Here is a 14,275-nt window from a genome sequence, read left to right as displayed (position 1 = left end):
GTACTCATTTCCTCAGCGAGTGCCGTTTTCTACCAGACAGTGACCGGAGATACATGGCAAAAGCGAGACAAATCCTTGGCTTCCTTGATGCAGATCAATACACTGACTCTGACATTGATAACCTTGATGAGGAGTCCCATGTTGAGCCTACTGTTAGTTTAGTTAGCAACCGTGTGTCTATTCGACAGTCACCGTACCTAGATGTTTTCTTTCAACACACTCATGTTCGTCTCACAATTGACTCTGGTGCTACAGGGAACATGATAAGAGCATCAACTGTGACTAACTTGAATGGAAAAGTCAGCCCCACCAACCAATCAGCTCATCAAGCCGATGGCTCTTCACCATTAAAGGTTGTGGGTGAAACAAAGTTGTGCTTCTCCAGAGATTCCCACTCGTTTTTCTTCGAAGGACTAGTGATCGAGAATCTAGACGTTGATGTTCTTGCGGGTATTCCTTTTATGGAGGCAAACGACATAGCTGTTCGACCATCCAAACGTCAAGTACTGATTGGAAATGACACTATTTACACTTATGGATCAGTTACCACTGCTAACAGAACTGCCCTAAACAGCACCAAAGCACATGTTCTTCGTACAGTGGCCTCTACAACCGTGTGGCCAGGGGACTATCTAGAGGTAGACATTCCAGAGTCTGTACTTAAGCGTGATAGTCTACTTGCCGTTGAACCTCACCTTTCAGGATCCCTTGTTACCCCTTCCATTGTACACAGTGTTGGGAACAAGATTCGCATTGAGAATACTAGCAGTGATCCTGTAACAGTTCGCAAGCATGAACACCTCTGTGATGTCCGGCAGGTATATGTTCCATCAACAGAGCCAGTGCCCATCATGTCGACAGATACCTATGCTAGTTCTGAGAGCAACTCCAGACATTTAATACCATACTCATCACTAGTTACAGTAGATCCTGATGGCGTTCTTCCCTCAGAGACTGTTCAAGCCTTTAAGGATATTCTTGCAGAGAATGACTTGGTTTTTAGCCCTGTCTCAGATGGTTATAATGGATACGCTGGATCCTTTAAGGCTGAGGTAAACATTGGACCTGTCATGCCCCCACAGAGAAATCAATTAGAATTACTCCAGACCCAATTTAATGAACTTGAAGCCATGGGCGTATTTAAGAAACCCGAAGAGCTGGGGATCACAGTTGAGTACTTAAACCCCTCATTTCTTGTTAAGAAAGGATCTGGTGGATTCCGACTTGTGACTGCCTTCTCTGAGGTAGCCCGTTACTGCAAGCCGCAACCCTCTTTGATGCCAAATGTTGATTCTATTCTGCGGAAAATTGGCCAATGGAAGTACCTTGCTATGACAGACCTTACCAAAGCGTTCTATCAAATCCCTCTTGCCAGAGGCTCCATGAAATACTGTGGAGTTGTTACACCATTCCGAGGCATCCGTGTCTACACCCGCTCAGCTATGGGAATGCCCGGATCTGAGACAGCTCTAGAAGAGCTTACATGCCGTGTTTTGGGTGACCTGCTTGAAGAGGGTATAGTTGTCAAGCTAGCAGATGATCTTTATTGTGGAGCAGACACGCCAGACCAGCTCCTTGAGAATTTTTCCAGGGTTCTTACAGCCTTGAACAAATGCAACCTCAAATTATCAGCCTCAAAGACAGTTATAGCACCTCTCAGAACAACAATCTTGGGATGGATTTGGCAACAAGGAACCCTTAGTGCTAGCCCGCATCGCACAGCCACTCTAGCATCCTGTGAAATGTCTTCCAAGGTAAAAGCCATGCGTAGCTTTCTGGGTGCCTATAAAGTATTGTCTCGAGTAATACCAGGTTGATCTTCGTTGCTAGCCCCATTGGAGGAGTGTATTGCAGGCTTAGACTCCAAAGACACCATTTCGTGGTCTGATGATATGATCCATGCTTTTCACCTAGCCCAACAAGCCCTGAAGGCTACCAAAACCATTCACATACCACATCCAAAGGACACCCTTTGGATAGTAACAGACGGTGCTTTGCGCAAGCCTGGCATTGGTGCACGCTGTACATCTCACGAGGTGACAACAAGCTACTTCTTGCCGGATTTTTCAGCGCCAAACTGCGGAAGTGCCAAGTATCATGGCTTCCATGTGAGGTAGAAGCGTTGTCAATTGGGACTGCTGTCAAACATTACAGCCCTTACATAGTTCAGTCATTAGGACCCTGTTGTGTTCTCACAGACAGTAAACCATGTGTGATGGCATATGACAAATTATGTCGTGGGGAGTTTTCTGCCAGTCCTCGTGTGTACACATTCTTGTCAACAGTTAGCAGGTACCAGGTTTCTGTTCGTCACGTTGCTGGGGCAGCCATCCTACCCTCGGACCATTCAAGTCGCAACGCCCCTGAGTGTATAGAACCTAACTGCCAAATTTGTTCTTTTGTCGCACAGTCTATGGACTCTGTTGTCCGCAGCACATCCGTATCATACATTCTTAATGGTTCCACAAAGTTACCATTCACAACGAGATCTGCTTGGTTAGCAATACAACCAGAGTGCTCTGACCTGAGGAGGACTTGCTCCCACCTTCGCCAGGGTACACGTCCTTCCCGTAAAGCAACCAACATCAAAGATATTAAACGTTATCTCAGTGTCGCTACTATAACTTCTGACGGATTACTAGAAGTTAAGCGGAATGACCCATTTGTGCCATCTAAAGAGTTAATCATAATCCCTCGATCAGTACTCCATGGACTACTTACATCGATTCATTTACAGCTCGCCCACCCCAGTGCCAACCAAATGAAAACTATCATGAAACGGTTTTTCTTTGCATTGGATATGGACAAAGCGATTGACAGTATCACCTCTGCATGCTCACAGTGTTCTGCACTTCAGAAGGTTCCAAATTTTATTATTGAGCAAACAACATCAGATCCTCCTGAGACTATAGGAGGCTTATTTGCTGCTGACGTTATGAAGCGAGAAAAACAGCTTGTCTTTATTATGCGTGAGTGTATTTCTTCTTACACCACCGCACGAATCATTGAGGATGAGAAAGCGGAAACCCTCTGCACTGCAGTTATCCAGTCCTGCATAGAGCTTAGACCAATGGATCGACCCTTCGCAGTCATCCGCACTGACCCAGCTCCAGGATTTCAGGCTCTTGTGACTCCAACCGTGGCGCAAGGCGAAAATGAAAATAGAACGTGTGCGTAAGAGTGGAAGGAGACTTTCTTACTATATCAGAAATTTAATTTTGAAGTACAAAATGTCAGGATTATCCACTGTGAATGTCGAAAGGTTCATTTGAGCTTTTGTTAAAAAAAATTTCTAAATAAGAGACGAATATAAAAATTTGTCGTTATGAATTTAACCCAAGTACAAAAAATAAGGCAGTTTCAGATAATGAAAACCTCTTCCCCTGTGTTCATGATTTAGCATTTTCAAGTTCGGACAAAAGCACAAATTATTATAATTATTTTGTATTGCTTGACACGAGTTTTAAACAAGTCACCCCCCTACTTTGAAAAATAAAAACAAACAAACGATGCTGCATAATGTATATTAATTGTACCGTATGTACGTGTCAGAATGTCAAATTGATATAGCTATTTTTACGCCTATATTTATAAAAGACATTGTCAATAAACTGATATTTACTACTCTTGCCAAATTTGAAACTTTTGTAAATTTGTCCTAAATGCAAAAATGTAATTGTTTATCTTGTACGTTTCTGCATTAACCTTTAAACATTATACAAATATTGCTCGATATAACTGCGATCTATGGTCATATTAATAATAAAAATAGTAAGTTTTGTACTTACATGTGCATAAATTCTAGGATTATTTCCTCGAGTCGATGTAATTGAGACAAATGAATGACATAAAATGTAAGTGGGAATATTTAATACTGTTAGGAGTGTTGAGGTGTTGACACAGGGTATTGTTTGTTTACTGCATCTATCTTGACTCCTTTAGGGGGTGTTTGTTAATTACAGGTATCCCAAAAGATTGAGCTCATAAAGTTTGAAGCCATACATGAACACCTGTAAATTCTGGATGTCACTACACATGTAGACTATAGTGTTTTCCTTTTCACATGCATTGTATATATATTATACCCATGCATTAAATGTGTCTGTACATGTAATGGTATACACAATGTACATACGAAATTTGCTTTTGTTTGTGTATGACTGTTGTGTGGTTGTGTGTATTAATGTACAACATTGAATATATCCAGAACTGTAAAATATGCTGTATCACAATTCCGATTTATTTCATTTTTTATTAATTGACGAAATATACATGTACATCTATTTTATTACTTGATTAAGAAATAAGTAAAATCCCAGGGAAAAATCTGAAACATTCCGAGTAAATAGATCATTTTGCGTTTCGCGTGCGCTCAGCGTTCGTTCACCGTTTACTTTGCGCTCTGCGTTCGCTCACCAAATTGTGTTCACCGTTTGCTCTGCGTTCGTTCACCGTTCGCTCACTGTGCGTTCACCGTTCACTCACCGTGTGTTCACCGTTCAAGTGGGAAAGAAGAACGTTTCAGGGACTGTATGAATGAAGTTTGATGACTTTCAAGGAAAGGACTCTTAATATATTGGACAGACAACACTTGGTATTATTGACCTCAGTATGATTTTGAAACATTAAAACTCCTGACCTTTCACCCTTTGATCTGATATGTGCAAGAACTGTATGTGTGAAGTTTTATAACATCAAGCAAAGGGCTCTGAAGACATATTGTGTACAGTTTGACAAACTGAAAATAAACACCACTTACATGTAGAGGGTTAACAGAACAAGAGACCCATGGTCCACATCACTCACCTGAGCAGTTGTATATATTCCCTGTAAATTAATAAATCCCAATTGTGGCCCTACCCTGGCCACACAGAGAATAGTGTGAAGAACTCTACATAAAGACTCTTGCATATCAATTTGACATATTGTACCCCTGTGGTTCTTAAAAGGAAGACGTTCAAAAGATTTTCCCATATATTCCTCTGTAAAATGTTGAACCCCTATTGCTGCCTCACCAAAAATTCCATGGATCATGGTGTAATAAAACTTGAATCTACACTACGAAAAGATGCTTAATGTATTAATTTGACATATTGACACATTTTCCAGAATTCTCCTTTAATGTGTAAAACTTCAAACCCCTTTTGTGGCCCCAGTCTGGCTTCATGGATCATGATTTGAACAAAGTTTACTTGAGTTGTCATTTTACTTAAATTAAAACTTTTCTGGTTGTGGTTTTTGAGAAGAATTTGTTCTAAACACCCCACCTTATTAATACCATTTTTCAATTATCTTTCTATAAAATGGAGTCTAAGTTTTCATTTGGTCACACTTGAATCTCCTTTTCACCAAGTGTGCTTTGCATCAAACTTGGTTAAAATTGGCCTAGTGATTCTTGAGAAGTAAATAAATGTAAAGATTTTACATACAGAATTTACAGACAGATGACAAACAGATTGATAAACTTTGATCAGAAAAGCTCATCTGAGCTTAGCACATCCAGCAAATTTTGTAATATAGGGAATGATTGATTGTATATTGTTTAACATCCCTCTCGAGAATCTTTCAATCATATGGTAACATCACCATTGCCGGTGACGGGCTGCAAAATTTATAAGTCCTATGCCCGGCATTTATGGCCTTTGAGCAGGAAGCGATATTTATCATGCCACACCTGCTGTGACACTGAACCTCGGTTTTTGCAGTCTCATCCAAAGGACCGCACCATTTAGTCACCTCTTACGACAAGCAAGGGATACTGAGGACCTATTCAATCTGGATGCCAACGGGAATAGGAAATAAAATTTTACTTACACATACACCATATAGCGGGTTTTTTTCATGGGGTGATAATTTTGGCTCATTTTAGTGGTTTGGTATCATGCCACCAAATTTTTGATAGCTACATTTGCACCCAAATGTGTTTGCAATCACAATGCATTTTTCACAAGAACAATAACTCTGTATAGCAGTTGTTTTTTATATCAAAGGTACAAATGTAGCACTCTTCAGCTTGGAAGGTAAAAAAAACTACAGGTTTCTTATATGTCAGTTGTTTTTTGCTATAAGTGTTTTACATATAAGTTATTAACGCTAAACTGCTTATCAAATTTTGGTTTGGAACTCCATGTCCACCAAATGATATATCAAATTATTTTTACACTTATGAACTAGAAAACCACCAAATTTTATACCTGCAGAAAAAAAAATAAAAAACATTCTATGGTAATAAGTTTCATGAAAATTAGTTTTTACCAGTATCCCAGGGTAACCTGTTTGATGAGCTACTTCCTGCAGCTGATCTTGATCTTTCTTTCAAAAATCTATCACTCTGTTCTCTTCTTATCTGTTGAAGCTTTAAAATTCAAAATAAATTGGTTTGTAAAGTTAAACTTTAATTTGAATTTCTAGTCAACAAGTTTTAATGAATCAAATATATAATGTTTATCTATCATACCTCCACTGATTTTTCTCTATATAAAAGTAATAAGATAAAACTCTTTATTTCCCTGAAAATGCATTTAATTCATTTACCCCATCTGAATACTAGATCAGTGCTACTCTCTGGGGGCAACTCCACCTCATTGACATTTCTAACCAATAGAAATGCTTGTTAGGCAGAGTGTTACAAAAATCATGAGATTTATGACATAATGTTATTAGCAGACATCATAATAAACCAACTGTAATGATTGCAGAAGGGAGGTTTGGTATTCTCACCAAACAAGAACTCCAGTTGATTATAGACAATAAATAAAAAAAATCTACAAAGTGTCTTGGAACTTATTATGAGTGAGCAAAATTTTAAAAAAAAATGTGAAAGAATTGGCCAGTCAATGTTAAAATAATGTGTGATTGATGAATAATCTCTTTAGATCGTTTCTGTATAATATAACATTTACAGAATGGGTAGTTTGGGGTATAGTACTACTTTAAGCCCCCCCCCCCCCCAACCAAAAACTATTTCCCAATTGATTTGCCACCTTGGGATATACATTTGCAGTTTCAGGAAATAGCTAGTTTTGTCTCAGGGAGACCATAAATTTGCTATTTCTCTCATACCCACTTTACAACTGTACATGTATATAATTTACTTGTGAAGTAACTAGGTAGTGTTCATATTGTCAGTAGGGACAAATGTCATATGTAAACTGAATTCAATACCTGGGATAAACTGTCTCTCCTGGGTTTCTGGTCCTCTGTAAACAAATTTTTTCTCCATGTTTCATTTTTAGATAGTTTTGCTTTAGGAAGGCTGTCATTTATGAGAAAGTTTTTCCTCTTCATTACAGACGAAGCTTTCTGTCCTTAAAAAGAAAGGGACAAGCATCAAATGTGATTTCAAAATAACTATAGGGAAACACCATAGCATTCATAACTGTTTTCAATATTGATTTCATGCACTGATAAGTTACTGGTAAAGAAAAATTCAAGGGCCTTTGCACAGATACAGTGAATACATATGATAATACAGCCGTCTTACCTGTTGATTGGCCATTATCATCCGACTCCAGAAGTTGACGGGCCAAATCCTCATCCATCTGAATCTGTCGGTCTCTATCCTCCTGGTTTTCAGTCTCAATGTTCTGTAAACTTGTCACTAATTCCTCATCTTCCGCCCCTCCAGACATTCTGCCACTACTGTTTGGCTTATTCCATTCTTTATCCAGTTGTTTCGCTATTTTCTCATCCTGTAATAGCAGTTTCCTGCCTGTCTTCGGTGCCGGACTGTTTAACTCTTTGTGCAAACTTTGAGCAATCGCAGCATCAATGTCATCAAAATCTTCTTCATGCCTCTTACTGAATTTTCCATTTAAAGATTTCGGGGGGCTTGAACACACATCTTCCTTTTTAATAGATCTTGTCTCCATTCTGATCAGTGATGTTTTCCATTTAGATCGTTCATATTCTTCATTCAGTTCTCTCTGAAGACGTTTGGCATATTCTTCATCTTCATCAACTAAGCTACCTTTTGTGCATGACTGACTTGTTTTATCAATATGATCAATGTGAATGTTAATATTAATGTTTGATGTAGATCCAAGACTCAAACTACTTCCTTTGACAATATCTGAGGTCAAGTTACTTCCTTTTTCAACCGGTGTCATCACCTTAACAGTAATATGATCAGTTCTGTGAGATGGAGATAATTTCATCCAGTCATATTTGGGCAATTCTTCCTGACTGTCTTCCAAAGTCTGACTGTCCATCACAATTTCCTCATTTCTTACAGCACTTTCCATTATGTCTGTTGATTCTTGTTTCACTTTCACTAGATTGTGCAAAACATCCTCTCCAGGTTGTGCTGTTTGTTTGGTCTTTATAGGAAGTAATTTGCCAGGAGTCTCAGTCTCCGGATTATATGGAGACAAAGATGGGAGTACCAAATTCTCACAGAATAAATCTTGAGAATCTCCTTCACTGTCCTGGTTGGCTTTTCCACTGTTTTCATCTGCCTGTATTTTGTCTGTGTTTGTAATACATTTCTCTTCAATGCTTTCCTCTTCCACAGATAGCTGAAATGATTTGTCTTGGGCAGATGTTTTGAATGTAGTAGTTAAGGGTTTGGATTTTCGACTACCTGGAGAAGGTGGAATAACATCCAGGTCATCATTTTCAAAATTTCTGGATTCTCCAGTGTCTGTATCTCTGTTTGATACATGAACTACATATTTTTCATTACAGAACAAAGTCTTATTTGATTTTCTAGCATTCAACTGACATCTGTCTGCGTGGTTATAGCAATGATCGAGATTTTCATTGCTGATCCCATCGGAAATGTTTGTAGCTGCATCAAACTTGAAAGGCTTTGGCTCTACTACAGATTTCTCATAATGTGAAAAAGTAGACAATGTCTCTGACTCGAGCACAGTTTCTGGTACAGCAACATCACTCCCTTGATCTAAAATTTGCTTTTCTTCCGTCTGAGTGTCTGGAGCTAGGCATCCTTGACTCATTTCCGTTTCCCTCTCTTTCTCAGCTATTAGCTGACAAGGGTTCATTTTCAAATTATTACAAGATGTAATGAAATCAATAGAAGCTGTTTCTTTCTCTGTTTGAGATACATTATAAACTGGTTCTCCTTGAGAATCATCCAATACAATACACTCCATCGATTCAGAATGAGATCCATTCTCATAAGTAACATTTTCTTCATCACAAGATTGTTCACGATCGGTTCTTTTTAAATCTGAATAACCGTCGAGTAAATCTTGCGAATCTTCTATCTCAATCACATCAAATACATTTTTTTGATTGCTGACGTTTCCAACATCACAGGGAACACTGTCAGAGTCTGATTTTAAACCGAGCTGTATTGCCCAATCCAAATCTGTATAGTCTAAATCAGTGGGACATAAAACTGGGTTACTCAGACACTGATTATTGGACGGAGGACTGGTTCTTGCAGATCGTGGGGTTGTTGATCGTCTGCCCATCAAACTTTGATTCCCTTTCAAACTTAATTCAATAGCAAGTTTGAGATCTTCATCCTCACTACATTTAGAAGTCCCTTTCTCACTTTCACACACATTAGCAGACTTGTGTTTCTTCCTTTCAGGTTCTGTGGTACTGCTTAGAGAAGACAATTTTTGCTCCTTGGGTTCAGACACATCAATGAAGTCATCATTATTGTGTGGTATGTCTCCCTCATGTGTGATGTTAGCAGATTTCTTACTCAGTTCTAGAACATACTGCAATTCTTCCTGGCTGTCCATGTTGAGGTCTGGGTGTACCCGAATCAACGTTTGTTTGACATTGATTGAATTAGATTCAGCGTCATCAATCACTGGGTCCTTCATGTCTCTGTTTACAGAGGGTATAACATCACCGATACCGCCGTTTGCTGCCTCCTCTAAACTGAGTTTTAAGGCCAGTTCTAGCTCCTCATCCTCCCGTGACTTTGTTGCAGTGGCAGACTTCTTATCTGAGGCTGAAAGAAGACAGGATGTGTTTTTTTGAAAACTGTTACTCCAAGGTCAAGGTCATGAGGTTAAAAAACTATGGTAACCAAAGAAAGGTCTTGTCATAAGGAATGCACAAGGCATGTGAATTATGAAAGCCCTATCACCAACCATTCAAAAGTTATGGTCAAAGTTAAAAGTGTTTCAAAAGTCTGTCAAGTAAAGGGTTATTAAGATATTTGAGCAGACAATATCTTACTATGTCCTAAATATACGCGAGGAATTTATTATCGCATAATTTCGCGAGAAATATCACTCACAAAAAAATATTTCTCGCTTTTATTCTTATATTGCTAAAATACTTGCAAAAACATTTGATCAAAAGAGCACTCACGAAATTATTTTCTCGCGATTGATGTCCATGAGTCATTTCGCCATAATAAGTACTCACGTAAAATAAGGAATCTACAGAATGGTACTCAAAGAAAGGTCTTATCACAAGGAATACACATTATGAAATCCCTTTCACTAATCAATATCAAAAGTTATGGCAGAGGTTAAAGTTATACAAAAGTACATCAAACTCCAAGTTCAAGGTTATGAGGTAAAAGAATTTGTTACCTAAAGAAAGGTCTTGTCAAAAGGAATACGTAGGTGAAATATGAAAGCCCCATCACTAACCATTAAAAAGTAATGGCCAAGGTTTTTAAAATTTTTAAAAATATGTCAGACTCCAAGGTGAAGGTCACAAGGTCAAACATTTTGATACCAAATGAAAGCTCCTGTCTCAAGGAATATACATGTGAAATTCCTATCACCATCCATTCAAAAGTTATGGCCAAGGTTAAAGTTTTTGCAGACAAACAAAAAACTATATGCCCCCAAATAAAATGAAAATGAATATACAAGATATAAGATAAATATCACAAGAGTGAAAACTGGAAAGATACATATACATGTATGTTGACACCATGTGTAAAGATTTACATTTCTCTAACAGTTCCTTGTTTAGACCATGTTTCACTTTTGTACCTGTTCTAGGCCTTTCTCTTGGGATTCTATTTGATGTTGATGGTGGGGCCACTTGTTTAGCTGGGGAAAGTAATATGCTATTTTGTTCTTCAGCTTCTTCCTGCTTGCTGAGAGCTACAGCCTGTAAAAGATATCATTTAAAAAAAAAAACAAGTTAAGATCGAATGAGTTAAAATTTAAGAAAATTCTTTCGTACCAATTGAATGTGCATTTACATAATACATATCCATTTATTATGCACATGTTTTTGTACATGTAAAAATTTTTAATAAGGGCTTTGCAAAACAGGGCATCCCTTCACATAGACATATAATAATATAATGACACACCACTACTTTTGTAAATTAAATAGGAGATTTTAGTATGTGACATTGCCTTGAACTAAGTGACATTTATCATGGGCTTTTAACAGTCTCACATAAAATGCAGCTTATGTTCTGTCTAGCCTCCATTACTACACCAAATCAAATTCCCGAAAGGTTCGCAAAAACTTTGGCTCTGGTGAGCTAAAACATCACAGAACCAATTTTTACCTGCTGTATCATAAAGTTTTCTGTTTGTGAATCAGAGGCGAATACTAAGTCTTTATCCCCAGAGGCCTCTGTGGTTGAGGAGGTAGAGGGTAAATCTCCATGTTGTTCAGTTGTAACAAGTCTGTCGTGTGGACCTAAAATGGGATGAGTAAGTTTGAAACATTAGAAGAGATTACTGAACAATTGAAAAACTATACTTATTACAATGTACATATAGACAAACCTTACCATTACCTCTGAGCCTGTTGTTCTGGTCTTGTCGTAGTCCTACTGTTCTCTGAACAGGGTCCTGCCATGGTTCTCTTGTCCTTCTGTTTAACACCGGTTGACCTCCTGACCTCCAGTCAATCTCCATCTGAATTCGAAGTCTTTCTTCTGGTTTTTCAGTTCTCACTATGTACAATCCAAGCATAAACTGAAACAAATACAGTTGGTAAAGGAACGTGTATTTCAGTGAGGAGAAAATACCTAGAAATGATTCCACAATATGTATACAGCTTCACACATGACATTATACCTGAATCTTGAGCTGCCACCATGACATGACATCGTAGTGCAGCACGTTGTGTAACTGAGCCTTCAGGGTGGTATTGACAATGTCTGCAATGAATGAGTTTTAATATACATATACAGTGAAACTTCTCTAAACCTGCCAGCTCTTGGACCATAAAAAAATGGCCGGTTTACCAAGAACTTGCATTTAGATACATTTTATCTTTAAAAATTGGCCAATATTGAGGGAGGACAGGTTTTCTAAGGGGCCGGTTTGGAGAAGTTTCACTGTACATACATGTACATGTAGATTAAAACTAAATCATCTTTAAACATAATTTCATCTGTTCATGTGCAAAGCTATTGATAGCTCAAATATAGGTTACATACCCGGAATTCTATCAGGGCTTCCACAAGCTTCATTTAAACATTTGTTCAACATCGTCTGCCTGCCCTGCACACACAAAAATGACAATATACTGCATCATGTGTAATGTGTTGAGAAAAAATACAATACTCTATACTGTATTTACAATACAAAAGACTTGGTGCAATAACAGTCACTTCTGGCCCTGAAATCTTTAAGCATTCTTCTGTTTCTTTTAAACTCAAGCTACATGTATCTCCATGTTGAAAAAGTCCAAAACAAATATCAAGATTTATTTTCTTGAAAATATTCTTGAAATTGATTCTTAAAATTCTTCTTCTTCTTCCACTTCAGAGTTGAACTCATGCTTGAGTTTTGGGTAACTCCAGCTCAGTTAAAAGCAGAAAGCTTTATAGACGGTTGGGAAAAAACTGAACATATTTACAATATATATATAATTTCAAAAAAAGAAGTCAAGCTGTAGTTTAGTGGTGCAGTAGTTAGGAGCAGGGCACGCTGGCTAAACTGGCCCTGAATGCTTCCAATGTTGGTGCTGCATGGCACCTACATTTTTCTGAAGGAAAATAGCTTTATAAATAACAGTTAGGGCCAGTAAAAAGAAAATGGGGGGAGTGGGGAGAGGTGGATGTGTTTGTGACATCATACATTACAAATCCAAGATTTATTACTAATTCATGATTACTTTTTTATGTCTCACCAATTTCACACCAAATTCATACAATTAATTATGTACGGTACCGTAGTAAAAATTGTATTCAAAATTAGGTCCAATTTGCAAATTACCAGTTAATGTACAAACCTTATTGTATGCCTCTAGGTCATGAATGTTGAGAACATGTCTGTCTGCAGGTCCCAGATCTCTCTTACACAAGTCGATCAGTGATATCTCATTGACACTGTCCCTAGAGTGGAGAAGAAACATTCACGTCAAAGTCGATACATGCTCTATATACATATATGTATATACTAGAAAAAAAAAGAAACTGTGTATACTAAAAAGTCAAATAAAAACCTAAAAAGTATTCTTGGATCACTCTTTATTCTTAAAGGCATAGATTAATATACTACATGTGTGTCTGAGTACTCGATTGATTAAATTTCACATTCCATTTGCCTTGATGGCCACAGCATCCTTATCTGGAGATTTGAGCCTAAAGCCCCTTTCACACATTCACGGATCAGGAGCCGGTCGACACCGGATGCAAAATTCTAGTCATCCGGGGTGATCCGACGTAATGCTGTTGTCAACACGGTCTTATCACAATCAGGCATGGAAAATGCCAGTTTCTCTATGGATAAGCACGGCAGCTACCCGTATATATGAGAGATGCCATGTATTCTTCTTTAAGCATTGAGATTACTTGGTAGTTTTTAACCTTTAAACTCCGTTCTCTCACCTGAAAATTCCATCTATAAAATGTTCAGCTTCCCAGCTTTTCCAGTCCATTGGTCTAAAGTCTGTCCTGGTCAGGACAGCACTTCTGTTTTGTCCACTAGTCTGCTTCATAAACTCAGCATAGGTCATTCCTTGTCCAGTCAACTGACCTGAGAAGAAGCATGTAGTGATCAGAGACACCTATCATTGTTTTCATGATTGCTACATGTAAAGCCTTACTAATACATGTACATCGGCAGTTCTTCTGATACAATCATTAACATGTTTTATGGTGCTACCGTTTGAATGAGTGCAGTTACATATATATTTTGTAATGTTCCTGCTTTGATTAGCAATAATTTAAACAATATCTATCTACCAAATACACAGTACATGAATGGAATTATGCAGCAGAAACAGCCTATTTTAATTCCCTCCCACGGTTTCATATTAAATCATGAACAAGTGAAGACCTGTATCATGTTCTTGTTAGATTTAGATCACTCTATAATACCCAGTATGCATTTAAACAATTATAATTACAAATATGTAT

The 14,275-nt window shown here is 38.0% G+C and overlaps 1 protein-coding gene across 5 annotated transcripts in view; it reads right to left on the bottom strand.

Moving 5' to 3' along the window:
- The window catches only part of LOC125678232 (uncharacterized), a 57,951-nt gene that overhangs the window by 29,303 nt on the left and 14,373 nt on the right, over window positions 1-14,275 (bottom strand). For 3 of the 5 annotated variants that reach the window (XM_056163504.1, XM_056163491.1, XM_056163498.1), the window contains 8 exons: window positions 13,745-13,892; window positions 13,147-13,249; window positions 12,350-12,413; window positions 11,985-12,067; window positions 11,696-11,882; window positions 11,468-11,601; window positions 10,935-11,055; window positions 7,484-9,931 (listed from right to left, as the gene is read on the bottom strand). In XM_056163504.1, coding sequence (XP_056019479.1) covers window positions 7,484-9,931; window positions 10,935-11,055; window positions 11,468-11,601; window positions 11,696-11,882; window positions 11,985-12,067; window positions 12,350-12,413; window positions 13,147-13,249; window positions 13,745-13,892 — 3,288 coding nt within the window. Of the gene's footprint in view, window positions 1-6,255; window positions 6,356-7,164; window positions 7,308-7,483; window positions 9,932-10,934; window positions 11,056-11,467; window positions 11,602-11,695; window positions 11,883-11,984; window positions 12,068-12,349; window positions 12,414-13,146; window positions 13,250-13,744; window positions 13,893-14,275 lie in introns of all 5 variants that reach the window. The other 2 variants (XM_056163502.1, XM_056163497.1) reach the window with 2 other exon arrangements.

This window comes from Ostrea edulis, chromosome 1, assembly GCF_947568905.1.
Source record: "Ostrea edulis chromosome 1, xbOstEdul1.1, whole genome shotgun sequence".
Classification (NCBI taxonomy): Eukaryota; Metazoa; Mollusca; class Bivalvia; order Ostreida; family Ostreidae; genus Ostrea; species Ostrea edulis.
Note: the sequence above shows the minus strand (reverse complement) of the source record. Positions and strands in the feature narration are given on the sequence as shown.